Source organism: Xiphophorus maculatus, chromosome 5 (assembly GCF_002775205.1).
Source record: "Xiphophorus maculatus strain JP 163 A chromosome 5, X_maculatus-5.0-male, whole genome shotgun sequence".
Lineage (NCBI taxonomy): Eukaryota > Metazoa > Chordata > Actinopteri > Cyprinodontiformes > Poeciliidae > Xiphophorus > Xiphophorus maculatus.
Window position 1 is genome coordinate 25,654,990 of NC_036447.1, and position 13,220 is coordinate 25,668,209.

General features: G+C 46.2%; 1 protein-coding gene across 2 annotated transcripts; it reads right to left on the bottom strand.

Annotated features, from left to right (window-relative positions):
• Positions 1-304: 304 nt before the first annotated feature.
• Positions 305-6,342, bottom strand: LOC102218654 (membrane-spanning 4-domains subfamily A member 4A-like). Of its 2 annotated transcripts, none has more exons than XM_023333501.1 (7): positions 6,234-6,342; positions 3,712-3,941; positions 3,525-3,626; positions 2,675-2,731; positions 2,357-2,566; positions 2,070-2,195; positions 305-880 (listed from the first exon to the last, which is right to left on the bottom strand). In XM_023333501.1, exons 2-7 carry the CDS (start codon positions 3,913-3,915, stop codon positions 839-841), a joined length of 741 nt encoding a protein of 246 aa, XP_023189269.1. In that variant the 5' UTR covers positions 3,916-3,941; positions 6,234-6,342; the 3' UTR covers positions 305-838. The 2 variants fall into 2 exon arrangements, with proteins under 2 accessions (XP_023189269.1, XP_023189268.1); XM_023333500.1 differs by having other exon boundaries at positions 305-883.
• Positions 6,343-13,220: the final 6,878 nt, after the last annotated feature.

Sequence of the window (13,220 nt, forward strand, 5' to 3'; positions counted from 1 at the left end):
TGGACAATTTAAGCTCAGACTTCTCAAATTTAACTATTTAATGCATATTAATTTTCCATGTTTTTCAGGAAACTTTGTAAAAGCTCACAAAGACGCAGGTAAAACATGCAACATGAAAATTCAAATGCAACAAGCAGAAACACATAGAAATACAAGTTAGATGTGTAATTCTTTAAAAAACAAGTTTGTATTCAAAAATAGCATAATGCATACCTCCTTATTAAGCATCAATCATTTATTTATTCCAGTCAAACTCAACTTCATTTGCCAAACCACTAGTTTGTTGAAGCAAAGTGAGCCAATGTGATTTTTCAACACCTTTATTCATTTATTCAGAAATGATATTGGAAAGAAAATGATCTTACATGTTGCATATCTAACATTCAAGCTAATCTGACTTAAAATCACATTTCTGTTCATGAACACTGGAAATGTATAAGTGGGGAGATTTGAAGACGTGGTTTTTATAGCATTCACTACTTTTCCTCGACTCAACAGAACATGTGGGACAATTCCTGACGTGGGTTGGAGCGCTAGAGTTCCTGGAACCATTCGTTTATTGATTTTATAGCAGGACAGGATGGAGTCGGCTCAAAATTAACTTACCTGGATGTTTTATTAGAACAAATCCTTAAATCAGAGCCAAAGCGGCTTTACTTCCCAACTCAAAGAGAAACGTGGATCATGTTTCTGGTGTAAATCTGAGCCAGCAAAATAGTGAACGTACAAAAAAAAGAAAAATCACAAAAGATGAAGGCAGGTAATGTTAGAGGAGTGGTTCCGCTTCAGTTTGATGCCGTTATCTGAAACGACGTAGACAGTTTCCTCCTCCGGCGGTTTATGTTCGCAGGTTGGTCTCGCTGCCGTTATCGCTGTCGTCCTGCTGGACAAAATCCAACACGTTAAAATTAAATCTAAATCCCGTGGAGAGCATTTAAGTTTCTGTATTTATTACTTGTTTTAGCTAGGAGGGATTAACTATTAGCATACAAACGTGACATGAAAAAGTCTAATAGTTCTGATCAGTATAAGATTTGGTGAAAATCAAGGATGAAGAAACATATTGGGTCAAAAACGTAGCAAAAACAGAGACGGGTGGAAACGTCTGGATGAAGCAGGCGGGTCATTCAGAGGTCAGTGGGCTGGACTAGCCTGGCCTGTCAGTGTCTAAAATGACAGAGTTGATGTGAATCCTGCACGTCTCAACTGAGCCCAAGTCCAAACAGTCCAAAGAACAAAACAGAAGAAAAGGTTTCTGAAAGTTCGGCTGTGATCCGTTCCTCTCTCTGTCTCCTCACCAGTTCTCCTATTTCTTCTTTTTTTTTCCACTTCTCATTTTCTCTTTAAGTTACCTCTGCTCTCAAAACATTTGGCAAGAAGATTCTCCGCCTGGCGCCTGCAACACGGCCAGAGCTGCGACAGACTGATTTATATCAAAGCATGTTCATGTTGTCACAATGCTGCAATCAACATCCAGAACCAAATTCAACCGGGAATCAGGGGCAGGAACATCTGCAGTTACACAATCCTGTGTGACTGCAGGATAACACAGGATTCCTGCAGCTCAGTACGACAGACAGAGCTTGAGATATTTTGCAAAAGGAAAGCAGGTTGAGATCAGTAAATAGTTAAGAGACATACCAGCTCTAATTGCATCCAAATGCGGCTCTACGATGTTTTCACTTCGGGGTGCCGGACACAAATGCGCACCACAGTTGTTAGTGTGCTTTTTTAAAATAAAATAATAAATAAAAAATGCCTAAAAAAACTGAATCCCAATAAAACGCTGTGATTGCTGTCAAAAGTTTTTTTTTTACTGAATACTGATTTGAAGGGGTTAAATATTTTTATTTATCATTTCATTAACATTTTCTGTCACACTTTTGGTTAAAAGAAGCCAAATTTTGTTCATTGTGTTTTTCTTTAAACGCACAATTATTTATTTGTGTGTTTAAACAAATAAATAATTGTTTATAAGAGGGTGAAACCATCAAGAGGATGAATATTCTTCATACACATACAGTACATATCTTGTTTGGAGTGGCATGTTTGGAATGATGCTCTCTTACCACCACAGGGGAGTAACGCCTGGCGCTTCGGATGACTTTTCCAGAGAGAACACACACGGCGACGGAGACGCAAACCTGCAGGACGAGCAGGACCAGGATGACGCCCTGGAGTCCGTAAAGAAGCTCCTAAAAGACGCAACGACAAAACCATCAAGACAGGAGAGGAATAAGAAACGCTGGACGCTGATCCTCTCAGGCTTCAGCAGGCTGAATCTGACGGTTCGGACAACGCCGGGTCAGAGCGACCGGCTCGACACGCTCGTCTCGTCCGTTCATCTCAGACTTACGTCCAGTCGCCACAGTTCGCTCAAGCATCTCTGATCCCACTTGTCCACCGTTCTGCTGTTGATGTTCCGGGTTTGAAAGTCGACGTTGGAGGTCTGGAAGTCGCAGAAGACCCGTGAGGGGGGTCCGGTGGCCAGCAGGAAGCAGGTGTAGCTCGCCCCGGCCAGGCCGAGCAGGACGCTGAACCCGTTGGACACCAGAGACGCCCAGACCTGAAGAGACGGGCGGCGACTTAAGACACAGACTGATCCGGACACGCCGACTGCTGCAACTTCATCTGAACACAAAACCTGCAACGTTTTAAAAAGGCAAAACCTCACCAGTGCGACTGAAGTGCGTCTTCCTGCCGCCAGAGCCAGAGAGCCGGACAGCACGAACTGAGAAACACCGGGATTTACAAACTGGATCATTAAACTTTTATTCATTATTGCATTGTTATTCACCAAAAGATTCATTTTGTTATGTTTTCATATTTTGTGAAATATTAAAAGAAATTAGAAGCGCTGGAGACAAAAGTGACTTAAGCTGCTTTCACACCTGATAGTTTGGTATGGACTCTGGCTGGGGACAAAAATTGTAACAGTTGTTACATTTTCAGACGGTTTGCTTTACCAGTCTGTCAAACAAACTAAACCCTTTGAAAAAAAAACAAACAGCTATTCCTCCCTTCGCCTGTGGTGGCGCTGCAACAAGAACCACTGAATGAAACAAACACAAAACCTCTGAAGAAGTCTTCCTTCTCAAAATGTAAGCAAAAATGGAGGGGCTGCAGATTTTAATAGGTTATCGGATTTCCCTTTGGAAAAGACCACAAACAAACTCCCTCTGCAGTTTAGCAAGGCATCATCTGCCGTAATATTCAACACAGATTCAGATAATTACGAGAAGGTATTTATCAAACTATAAGAGCAGGCTGTACTGAATCCTGACCAGCAGGAGGCAGCAAATTGGGAAGGAAAGAAAGGAAGGAGGTCAGCGTGATTCACGAAAAAATCTCAGGAAGGCCTTTTAGGAAATAAAATTTAGAATTGGAGCATTTTAGAGGATTACAGGAAACTTTGGGATAAGTGGCAGGAAAACCAGAAGAGACGAGATCTGGTTCGGGAGTATAGAACGGGAACGTTGATGGCGATTTGGATCTGATCTTGGACTATCCTCAGTTTTACGTACCAAAACGCAGAGGGCAAACGGAGCGAAGATCACCAGAGCCCCGGAGAATAAAACCAACAGACTGACGAGAGCACACAGCGTGCCGATGAAGATCTGAACCACCTGGAGAAGAAATTTGACAAAACACAAGGGGATCAGTCGTTGTCTTTGGAGTTCATTCAACGTCCCTGCAGCGTCAGACTCTCACCCCGAGGCCCAGCGGTTCCCCCCGCAGGAAGACGCTCTCCTTGGCGTCCTCCTTGGAGGGGCCCGGCAGGGTCTTTACGACGGGCCGCGGGGCCTGGACCTTTGGGCTGGCAGGAGTGCCGAGAGGAATGGAGAGGTCGTCTTTGGGGATGACCTGTGTTACGATCACGACTCCACCCACAGTGGTAACGGACGTGGACGCCATGATGTCAACGGAGCTCAGAGGGAATTCTGGGAAATATACCGCCGCAAATGAAACATAAGAACATAAACAGGATTAAAATGTTCTAAACCGAAACAAAGAGTTAGTGAGCTGCAAGAATCCAAGAGAGAAAATGAACATTCAATGGGATTATTTAGGAAGAGTTGATTAAAATAAATATCTGGCCTCAGCAGGTGTTAAAATGACTCCACCTTCAGCATCTTTCATCTACTGCAGTTAAAATCCTACAACACCGAAACTCTTCACACCTGGACTGGATTATTCTGCTCTACTAGCAGAACCTTTCAACCAACGTCATGATCAAATCAAATGAAGGCAGATTCAGCTGTTCTGGATCAGCTTCTCCAGCTGCGACACCTCGACTCTGTGAAGGCGAACAAGATTATTCTATCGAACCGGCTCAGCAATTTTAGAGGAGTGAAAAAGAAAAGTCAAAATAAGCTAGCGTGCGTTAGTAAGACAAGTCCTAGTTAAAACCATGCAAACTTCAAACTTGTAAACATTTTTATTTCACTGCTGTTCTTTGATTTGAACATCTCTCTATTTCTGCTCATACTCGTATGAAAAACTCTTCTCTGGCACTGCAAAAAAAAAAAAAAAAAAAAAAAAGAGATTCAGTTTTAACTCACTTGAATTATTTTTCTGCTTTTATACATCATTATGCTTGGATGCTCTCACTGCTTCAGTCGTTTTGATTCTCTTACCTCTCCTCCATTTTGCTCAGTTTGTTCCACCTTCCTGCAGATTTTTTTCTGACTTTACTCTGTTTTGTTGTTCATAAATAAATGCCATTTTGTGCCGCGACTACCTGCTGGTCCAGGAGGAGCGAATGCTGCAAGTCAAGTAAATCTGCTGAAGTTCCTTAAAAAGAAACTACTTTGAACATTGAACTGAGCTCACGGTGCCGTTTGATAAGTGGGACCAGCCGGAAGGTTAAACTGAAATGTGACACGTTTGATGTTAATTGGAAATAAAAACAGCACCAGGCCAAATCTGGCTCCCGTGAAGATAAAAAAACAAAATGAGGGAAAACGGAGAGTTAATGTGGAAAACAGCAAAATAAGCCAAATTTCAGAGGAAGAGGAAGTCAGTGCTCATGTGATCCAGATGCAAAACAAAAAAAAGTGCTGAAATCGCCCTTTATGGAAGTTTCACAAATCAGATAAATGTTGCACAAATCCAAAGAGCGGTTTTTAAATATTCTGCTTCAGTTGAGAATCATCTCGTCCAGGTTTGAAGAGTCTAGGTGTAACCAGATGACGAGTGAACTCAGCCAAACTACTGCTTTTAATTGTTCATTGTGCTACTTTAAAATGCGGCACCGACCCATAATCCCGACGCGTTTAAGACGTTTGGAAACGGCAGCTTCGGCATTTCGCACTTCTACAAAGAATGACCAAATTTATTCTCTCTATATTTAAGATGCTTTAATTATTTCTTTATTATTCCGAGAGAGGGGAGAAAAATAAACCACCACTAAATGTATTTGTTTTGTTAGACAACCTGTGTGTAGATTTTATTTTAATTTTCATACAGCCAATTTTTTTTTGGGACTTATTATGCAATATTACAGCAATAAAATGAATTTCTAGTCAGTTATACTTAAGACCTTAATAGTTGCGTTAATATGGGCTTAGGTTATATTTCGGTAAATGGGTCAAAATCCCAATTGAAACACGTTTCCGTGCGCGTGGAGCACAGAAACAGATTCCAGCTGCCACCAGTTAATCTGTAACACCGGCAGGGAGCCCAACCCTTGATAAACAGGTAGAAAAGTTTTATTGAACTCCGGAACATTAAGCAACCAGGAAGCACAGCAGGGAAACACAGAGAAACATAAAAACTCCACACAGAAACAGCTGCAGGTCTGAATTTAACCCAGTCTGGGTTTGGGTTTGGTTCAGAACATACAGAAAAAAAAAAAAAAAACATTTTGTCTGAACTACAACGACGTGTCTCTCATTCTTGCGTTTTAAGATTTCAAAACTCAATGATAAACAATATATAACATCCCAGGGGGGCTACTAAAGTAAATGTAACAACATATGTTTGTTGCCTGCTTCACTACTGGTGACTGCATTGTGTTTTTACGACATAAAGCGCTTTGAGCTGCTTTGTTCCTGAAATGTGCCCATTAGGATAAACCTGACTTGACTAAATTGTAAAACGGGAAATATGCGACGCTGTTAACTTTATTAAAATAAAGCAAACAGCTTTATTAGCGCAATAAAAGAACCAAAACAAAGCCTGATATAACCTCATAACGCAATAATATACCCGAGAAGAATAAAACTGTTTACCTGTTTAAAATCTGTCGCTTTTCACCCAGACTCGCAGCGTGCAGCTGTTAGGATGTGAACTTTCCTAATCGAGGTCGGAGTGCCTTCAGGTGTCCTTTGGGAAACGGAAATCTCGCACTTCACTTCCTGCACTGTACAACTGGGTCTGCGGTAAGAACAAGATGAACACGGAGCAGAGAAAACAAATGTATGCATTAAGATGTCAGTAAAGACATTTTTCAAAGCAGCTGAATACAATGGGGATAAAACGTTGAGTTGCCTATTACACACATTAAGTTTACTTCTAGAGATTTTACAAAATATCTGCGTAAATTCCGATTATTTTTAATTATTGCTATAAATGATAATCAAGATGGTCAGCATTTATTTTCCACCTCATATGCAGCTTTATTCTGCTGATTTGCTTTGGGGCGGAGTGTTTCGGGAGAAATTCATAATCCCCACCGTCCGTGAAGGCAGCACGAAGAAACTCCGGAGCGTCACTGCTGGGAATATGAATGTTTATTGACAAAAAGTCAAACAGCATAAATTACATAAAGCGCCGAACACGAAGCTGAAAATGGTGTGTAAATAGAAAAAAGATGTGAATTAAGAATAAAATAAAAAATGTAGAGCGAGTCTGACCGGCACCGGCCACTTTATTACTGTCTGTCTTGTTTTAAGATTTAATGCCAGATTTATTGGCTGCACATCCACGATTACCCTCTAGAGGCGTCCTAATACTGCTCTGTTGTGTTTGCGATATGTGGACGTACGCTGAGTTTATTGTCATGTTTAATAAACCAGGTTTTAATGGTTTACTCTTTGTGACATTATTGTGCTGGAGGTAAAGTCGCCAGGAAATGGGTGCAAAGCGCCACAGGTTCTCCGTTAACTCGCAAAAATAACACCGGAGGTTTTCCCTTCTCGTTTTTCTTTTCTCCACATGAATTTAGCAGACAAATCTGCGGTTGCAGGTGGGAGGAAAATCAGACCGACAGAGACGGCCGGCTGTTTCACTAACCCTCTTGTCTCCTTAAGAGGACGACTGAGGGGGAACTGTAATGTTTACAACCTGAAATAAAAATGATTAGTTTCTTAATGCTTTAAGAGGAGCAGTTATTAAGGTTTGGTGTTTCATGGTGTAACTGGGATTTCAGCCTCTGCTCAGGTTCTGGTACCGAGTCACTGCTGCTGCAGGTCGTGTTGTTTTCCTGCTGTGATGGGAAAAATGTTCAGAAGTGAACATCTGCTGGTTATGTCATGTGAAATGCTTGTGAACTCTCACAAAAACAACCTGTTTGGTTGCAAGTTGTTTTCCTGCAGCTGCGTGGAAACCAGACTGAGTCTCTCATGTTCTGGATCCTCGGTGGAAAAACGCACGCGTGGATTCTGCCTGGTGGAGCTTCTCATTCTGAACTGTTTTTAAAGTGAATTAGGACTACTTTGCATGGCGGAGTCAGAAAATGACGTCCATTTCGCTCAGCCAGGTCAGGTTTCTATTCTAATTTCATTTAGAGCAGGGGTGTCAAACTCCAGTCCTCGAGGGTCGCTGTCCTCCAACTTTTAGATGTGCCTCTGCTGCACCACACCTGAATAGAATAATTAGGTCATTAGCAAGGCTGGGAGAACTGATCTACACAAGGAGGAGGTAATTAAGCCATTTCATTCCAGTGTTTTGTACCTGTGGCACATCTAAAGGCTGTAGGACAGTGACCCTTGAGGACTGGAGTTCGACACCTGTGATTTAGAGGAATCTGATCTTCTGACTGGATTGATGACATTTTGGTATTATCAGTTTTTTTCAGTTAATATTTCTCATCCAATAAAGGTCTTAGGAGGGGGAAAAATCCAACAGAGTGTATTAATTAAATGTTACAAACTTGGATTTCTGTAAATTGAATAATAGATTGTAAATTGATGAGGGTAAATACATGTGAATTGAACGTTTCGTCTTTATTGTGTAACATTCTCTTTTCTGTAATAATGGAGTCTCTCCTCCTGCTCATCACTCAGGAAACTGTTGAAGAAATTGTATATATTATTATCAAACATTTGCTATTTTATACTTCATATTACTTTGATTGTTTCCTTTAGCATAAACATTAATGACGTTGTTGTGTTTGAATTGCTTTAATTCTGTTTCTGAGCATATATATTTCAAGGAGGCCACTGAAAGGAGAAGTGGAGATGAGTCCATCGCAGCAGGTGGTTCCGGCCGGGAGCAACAGACAAACACGTGGCTGGAACTTCCTGTCCTCCTTCTGCAAGGCCGAAGAAGTGTGAAGTGAAGATCGTGTAGCTCGTTTAGATGATTTGTGACCCTGACTCACACTGCAACTGTGTGTTTCATTTGCTTCTTCTCCTTCAGAGTTGCAGCGTTCATGTAACCTAGGGAATGTGGGAAATTAAAAGAGAGGCTGCGGCAGAATGTGTTTTCAGCGCGGGTAGAGATTGTAAATGAAACACATCTCTGTCCGTTCTCCTCGCGAGTAAAAATAATCTAACTCTCTCTCTTTTTTTTTTTTTTTTTACCCCTCCAGGGGGTCTTTTTGTGGGCTCTAGTGTCACTTAAATGACAGTAGGCTGACAGGAAATGGGGAAGGACAGGGGGGAAGACATGCGGCAAATGTCGTCGGCCGCATCGAGGACTCAAGGCCTCCAAATACGGGTCGCGCTAACCGCTACGCCACCACGGCACGCCCCTAACTCTCTTTTGTCTTTCCTGTGTCTTGTATTTTGATGTTCTGGGTGATTCAAACCCGACGAAACCGATCCAGATGTGAGAACAAGTCATGCTTTTTGATGCTCATGTTGCTCCACAGGTCAGAAAGTTGACCAGACTCAGTAAAACCAGTGTGATTTTTGGATTCAGCACAACGAAATGACCCTAAAACAGTTGACTGTTGACCAGTGTCATTGATGGTCTTACGAACCCTCTGAATAACATTAAACTTGATGGAGTGATGTAATCTAACATCCATCCATCCATCCATCCATCCATCCATCCATCCATCCATCCATCCATCCATCCATCCATCCATCCATCCATCCACCCATCCATCTTCTTCCACTTATCCGGAGTCGGGTTGCAGGGGTAGCAGCTTCAGAAGGGAGGCCCAGACTTCCCTCTCCCCGGCCACTTCTTCTAGCTCTTCCGGGGGAATCCCGAGGCGTTCCCAGGCCAGCCGAGAGACATCGTCCCTCCAGCGTGTCCTGGGTCTTCCCCGGGGCCTCCTCCCGGTGGGACGTGCCCGGAACACCTCACCAGGGAGGCGTCCAGGAGGCATCCTGACCAGATGCCTGAGCCACCTCAACTGGCTCCTCTGGATGTGAAGGAGCAGCGGCTCTACTCTGAGTCCCTCCCAGATGACTGAGCTTCTCACCCTATCTCTAAGGGAGAGCCCAGCCACTCTACGGAGAAAACCCATTTCGGCCGCTTGTATCCGCGATCTCGTTCTTTCGGTCATGACCCAAAGCTCATGACCATAGATGAGGGTGGGAACGTACATCGACGGGTAAATCGAGAGCTTCGCTTTTAGGCTCAGCTCTCTCTTCACCACGACGGACCGGTACAGCGCCCGCTTAACAGCAGACGCTGCGCCAATCCGCCTGTCGATCTCCTGCTCCCTTCTTCCCCCATTCGTGAACAAGATCCCGAGATACTTAAACTCCTCCACTTGGGGCAGGACAAACCCCCTGACCCGGAGAAGGCACTCTACCCTTTTCCGGCTCAAGACCATGGCCTCGGATTTGGTGGCGCTGATCCCCATCCCGGCCACTTCGCACTCGGCTGCGAACCGCTCCAGCGAGAGCTGCAGATCACGACCTGATGAAGCCAAAAGGACCACATCGTCTGCAAAAAGCAGAGATGAGATCCTAAGGCCACCAAAACGGATCCCCTCAACACCTTGGCTGCGCCTAGAAATTCTGTCCATGAAAGTGATGAACAAAATCGGTGACAAAGGGCAGCCCTGGCGGAGTCCAACTCTCACCGGAAACGAGCCCGACTTACTGCCGGCAATGCGGACCAGACTATGACACCGGTCATACAGGGACCTGACAGCCCGTATCAAAGGGCCCGGTACCCCATACTCCCGGAGAACCCCCCACAGGGCTCCCCAAGGGACACGGTCGAACGCCTTCTCCAAGTCCACAAAACACATGTAGACTGGTTGGGCGAACTCCCATGCACCCTCCAGGACCCTGCCGAGGGTGTAGAGCTGGTCCAGTGTTCCACGACCAGGACGAAAACCACACTGCTCTTCCTGAATCCGAGGTTCGACTATCTGACAGACCCTCCTCTCCAGGACCCCCGAATAGACCTTGCCAGGGAGGCTTAAGAGTGTGACACCCCTATAATTGGAGCACACCCTCCGGTCCCCCTTTTTGAACAGGGGGACCACCACCCCAGTCTGCCAATCCAGGGGAACTGCCCCCGATGTCCATGCAATATTGCAGAGTCGCGTCAACCAACACAACCCTACAACATCCAGAGCCTTAAGGAACTCCAGGCGGATCTCATCCACCCCCGGGGCCCTGCCACCGAGGAGCTTTTAAACCACCTCGGCGACCTCGCCCCAGAGATTGGAGAGCCCAACCCAGAGTCCCCAGGCTCCGCTTCCTCAATGGAAGGCATGTTGGTGGGATTGAGGAGGTCTTCGAAGTATTCTGCCCACTGGCCCACAACGTCCTGAGTAGAGGTCAGCAGCAGACCATCCCCACTATAAACAGTGTTGGTGCTGCACCACTTCCCCCCCCGAGACGCCGGATGCTGGACCAGAATTGCCTCGAAGCCGTATGGAAGTCTTTCTCCATGGCCTCTCCAAACTCTTCCCACGCCCGAGTTTTTGCCTCAGCAACCACCCGAGCCGCATGCCGCTTCGCCTGCCGGTACCCATCAGCTGCTTCCGGAGTCCCACAGGCCAAAAAGGCCCAATAGGACTCCTTCTTCAGCCTGACGGCATCCCTCACCGAAGGTGTCCACCAACGGGTTCGAGGGTTGCCGCCGCGACAGGCACCGACAACCTTGCGGCCACAGCTCCGATCGGCCGCCTCGACAATGGAGGCACGGAACACGGTCCACTCAGACTCCATGTCCCCCACATCCCCCGGGATGTGTTCGAAGTTTTGCCGGAGATGGGAGTTAAAGCTCCGTCTCACAGGGGATTCTGCCAGACGTTCCCAGCAGACCCTCACAACACGTTTGGGCCTGCCAGGCCTGACCGGTTTCCTCCCCCACCACCGGAGCCAACTCACCACCAGGTAGTGGTCAGTGGACAGCTCCGCACCTCTCTTCACCCGAGTGTCCAAGACATACGGCCGCAGATCCGATGACAAAGTCGATCATCGAACTGCGGCCTAGGGTGTCCTGGTGCCAAGTGCACATATGGACACCCTTATGCTTGAACATGGTGTTCGTTATGGACAATCCATGACGAGCACAGAAGTCCAGCAACAGAACACCGCTCGAGTTCAGGTCGGGCGGGCCGTTCCTCCCAACCACGCCCCTCCAGGTCTCACTGTCATTGCCCACGTGAGCGTTGAAGTCCCCCAGCAGAACAAGGGAGTCCCCAGGAGGAGCACTCTCCAGTACCCCCTCTAAGGACTCCAAAAAGGGTGGGTAATCTGAACTGTCGTTCGGCCCGTAAGCACAAACGACAGTCAGAACCAGTCCCCCCACCCGTAGGCGGAGGGAGGCTACCCTCTCGTTCACCGGAGTAAACCCCAACGTACAGGCGCCGAGATGGGGAGCAACAAGTATGCCCACTCCTGCCCAACGTCTCTCACCTTGGGCAACTCCAGAGTGGAAGTATGTCCAGCCCCTCTCAAGGAGACTGGTTCCAGAACCAGAGCCATGCGTCGAGGTGAGACCGACTATTTCTAGCCGGAACCTCTTGACCTCACACACTAGCTCCGGCTCCTTCCCCACCAGAGAGGTGACATTCCACGTCCCAAGAGCCAGCTTCTGCAACCGAGGATCAGACCGCCAGGGTCCCCTCCCTTGGCCGCCACCCATCACACAGTGCACCCGACCCCTTTGGCCCCTCCCACAGGTGGTGGGCCCATGGGAGGGGGGGGCCCATGTTTCCTCTTCGGGCTGAGCCCGGCCGGGCTCCATGGGTAAAAGCCCGGCCACCAGGCGCTCGCCATCGTGCCCCCCCTCTAGGCCTGGCTCCAGAGTGGGGCCCCGGTGACCCGCGTGTGGCCGAGGGAACACCAAGTCCAAGGTTTTCCTTCATCATTGGGGTCTTCGGGCTGCGCTTTGTCTGGTCCCTCACCTAGGACCTGTCTGCCTTGGGTGACCCTACCAGGGGCATGAAGCCTCAGACAGCATAGCTCCTAGGATCATTGGGGCACTCAAACCCCTCCACCACGATAAGGTGGCAGCCCAACGAGGAGTTCATCTAACAGTGCTTGGTAATTCAATTTTTCCACAACTCCGGTTCTCGTACTCATTTGCCTCTTTTTGTGGATCATGTGAATATTTCGATCACATTGAAAAGTTTTTTGATAAGAACGGATGTGGTTTAACTCTTGAGCGCCACCTAGAAAACTGATCATCTACATCCAGGGAACCACCAAGCCGGCCAATAACCAGACGGCGGCTTGGTGGTTCCCTGGATGTTATCACGGAGGACTTTACGGTGGCGCTCGGCGCCTCCTTTGCCTTATAACATGTTACAAAAACAGTTTGTTTTTTTTTAAATCGCTATTGTTTCTGTGGATATCTAATTGAAATATTATGCAATATGAGGGAGATGTGAAAAACAACATAGCCAGTCGATCTTTTCAAACATTTTGTTTTTAATACCATGGCTCTTCAACGTTTATGTCGGCTTTCGGGAATCGTTCTTTGCTTTGAGAACTGTTTACGGAACCTCGAGAACTATGTCGATCTTCCTTTTGAGGAGTTTCAACCTCTGAAGCAACACATAAGTCAGGACAAGTTCTGCGTAGTTTACATGTTTTTGCAGGTTAATTTAAAAAAAAAAAGAGGCAACTTTC

Bases quoted from the DNA above. Each gene is read 5' to 3' on its own strand.
- LOC102218654 (XM_023333500.1), bottom strand. From the start codon at position 3,915: ATGGCGTCCACGTCCGTTACCACTGTGGGTGGAGTCGTGATCGTAACA. The intron at 2,567-2,674 runs GTGAGGTTTTGC...CCGTCTCTTCAG, and splicing joins GACGCACTTCAGTCGCACTG to GTCTGGGCGTCTCTGGTGTC. The intron at 884-2,069 runs GTAAGAGAGCAT...GATTTTGTCCAG, and splicing joins GGCGTTACTCCCCTGTGGTG to CAGGACGACAGCGATAACGG.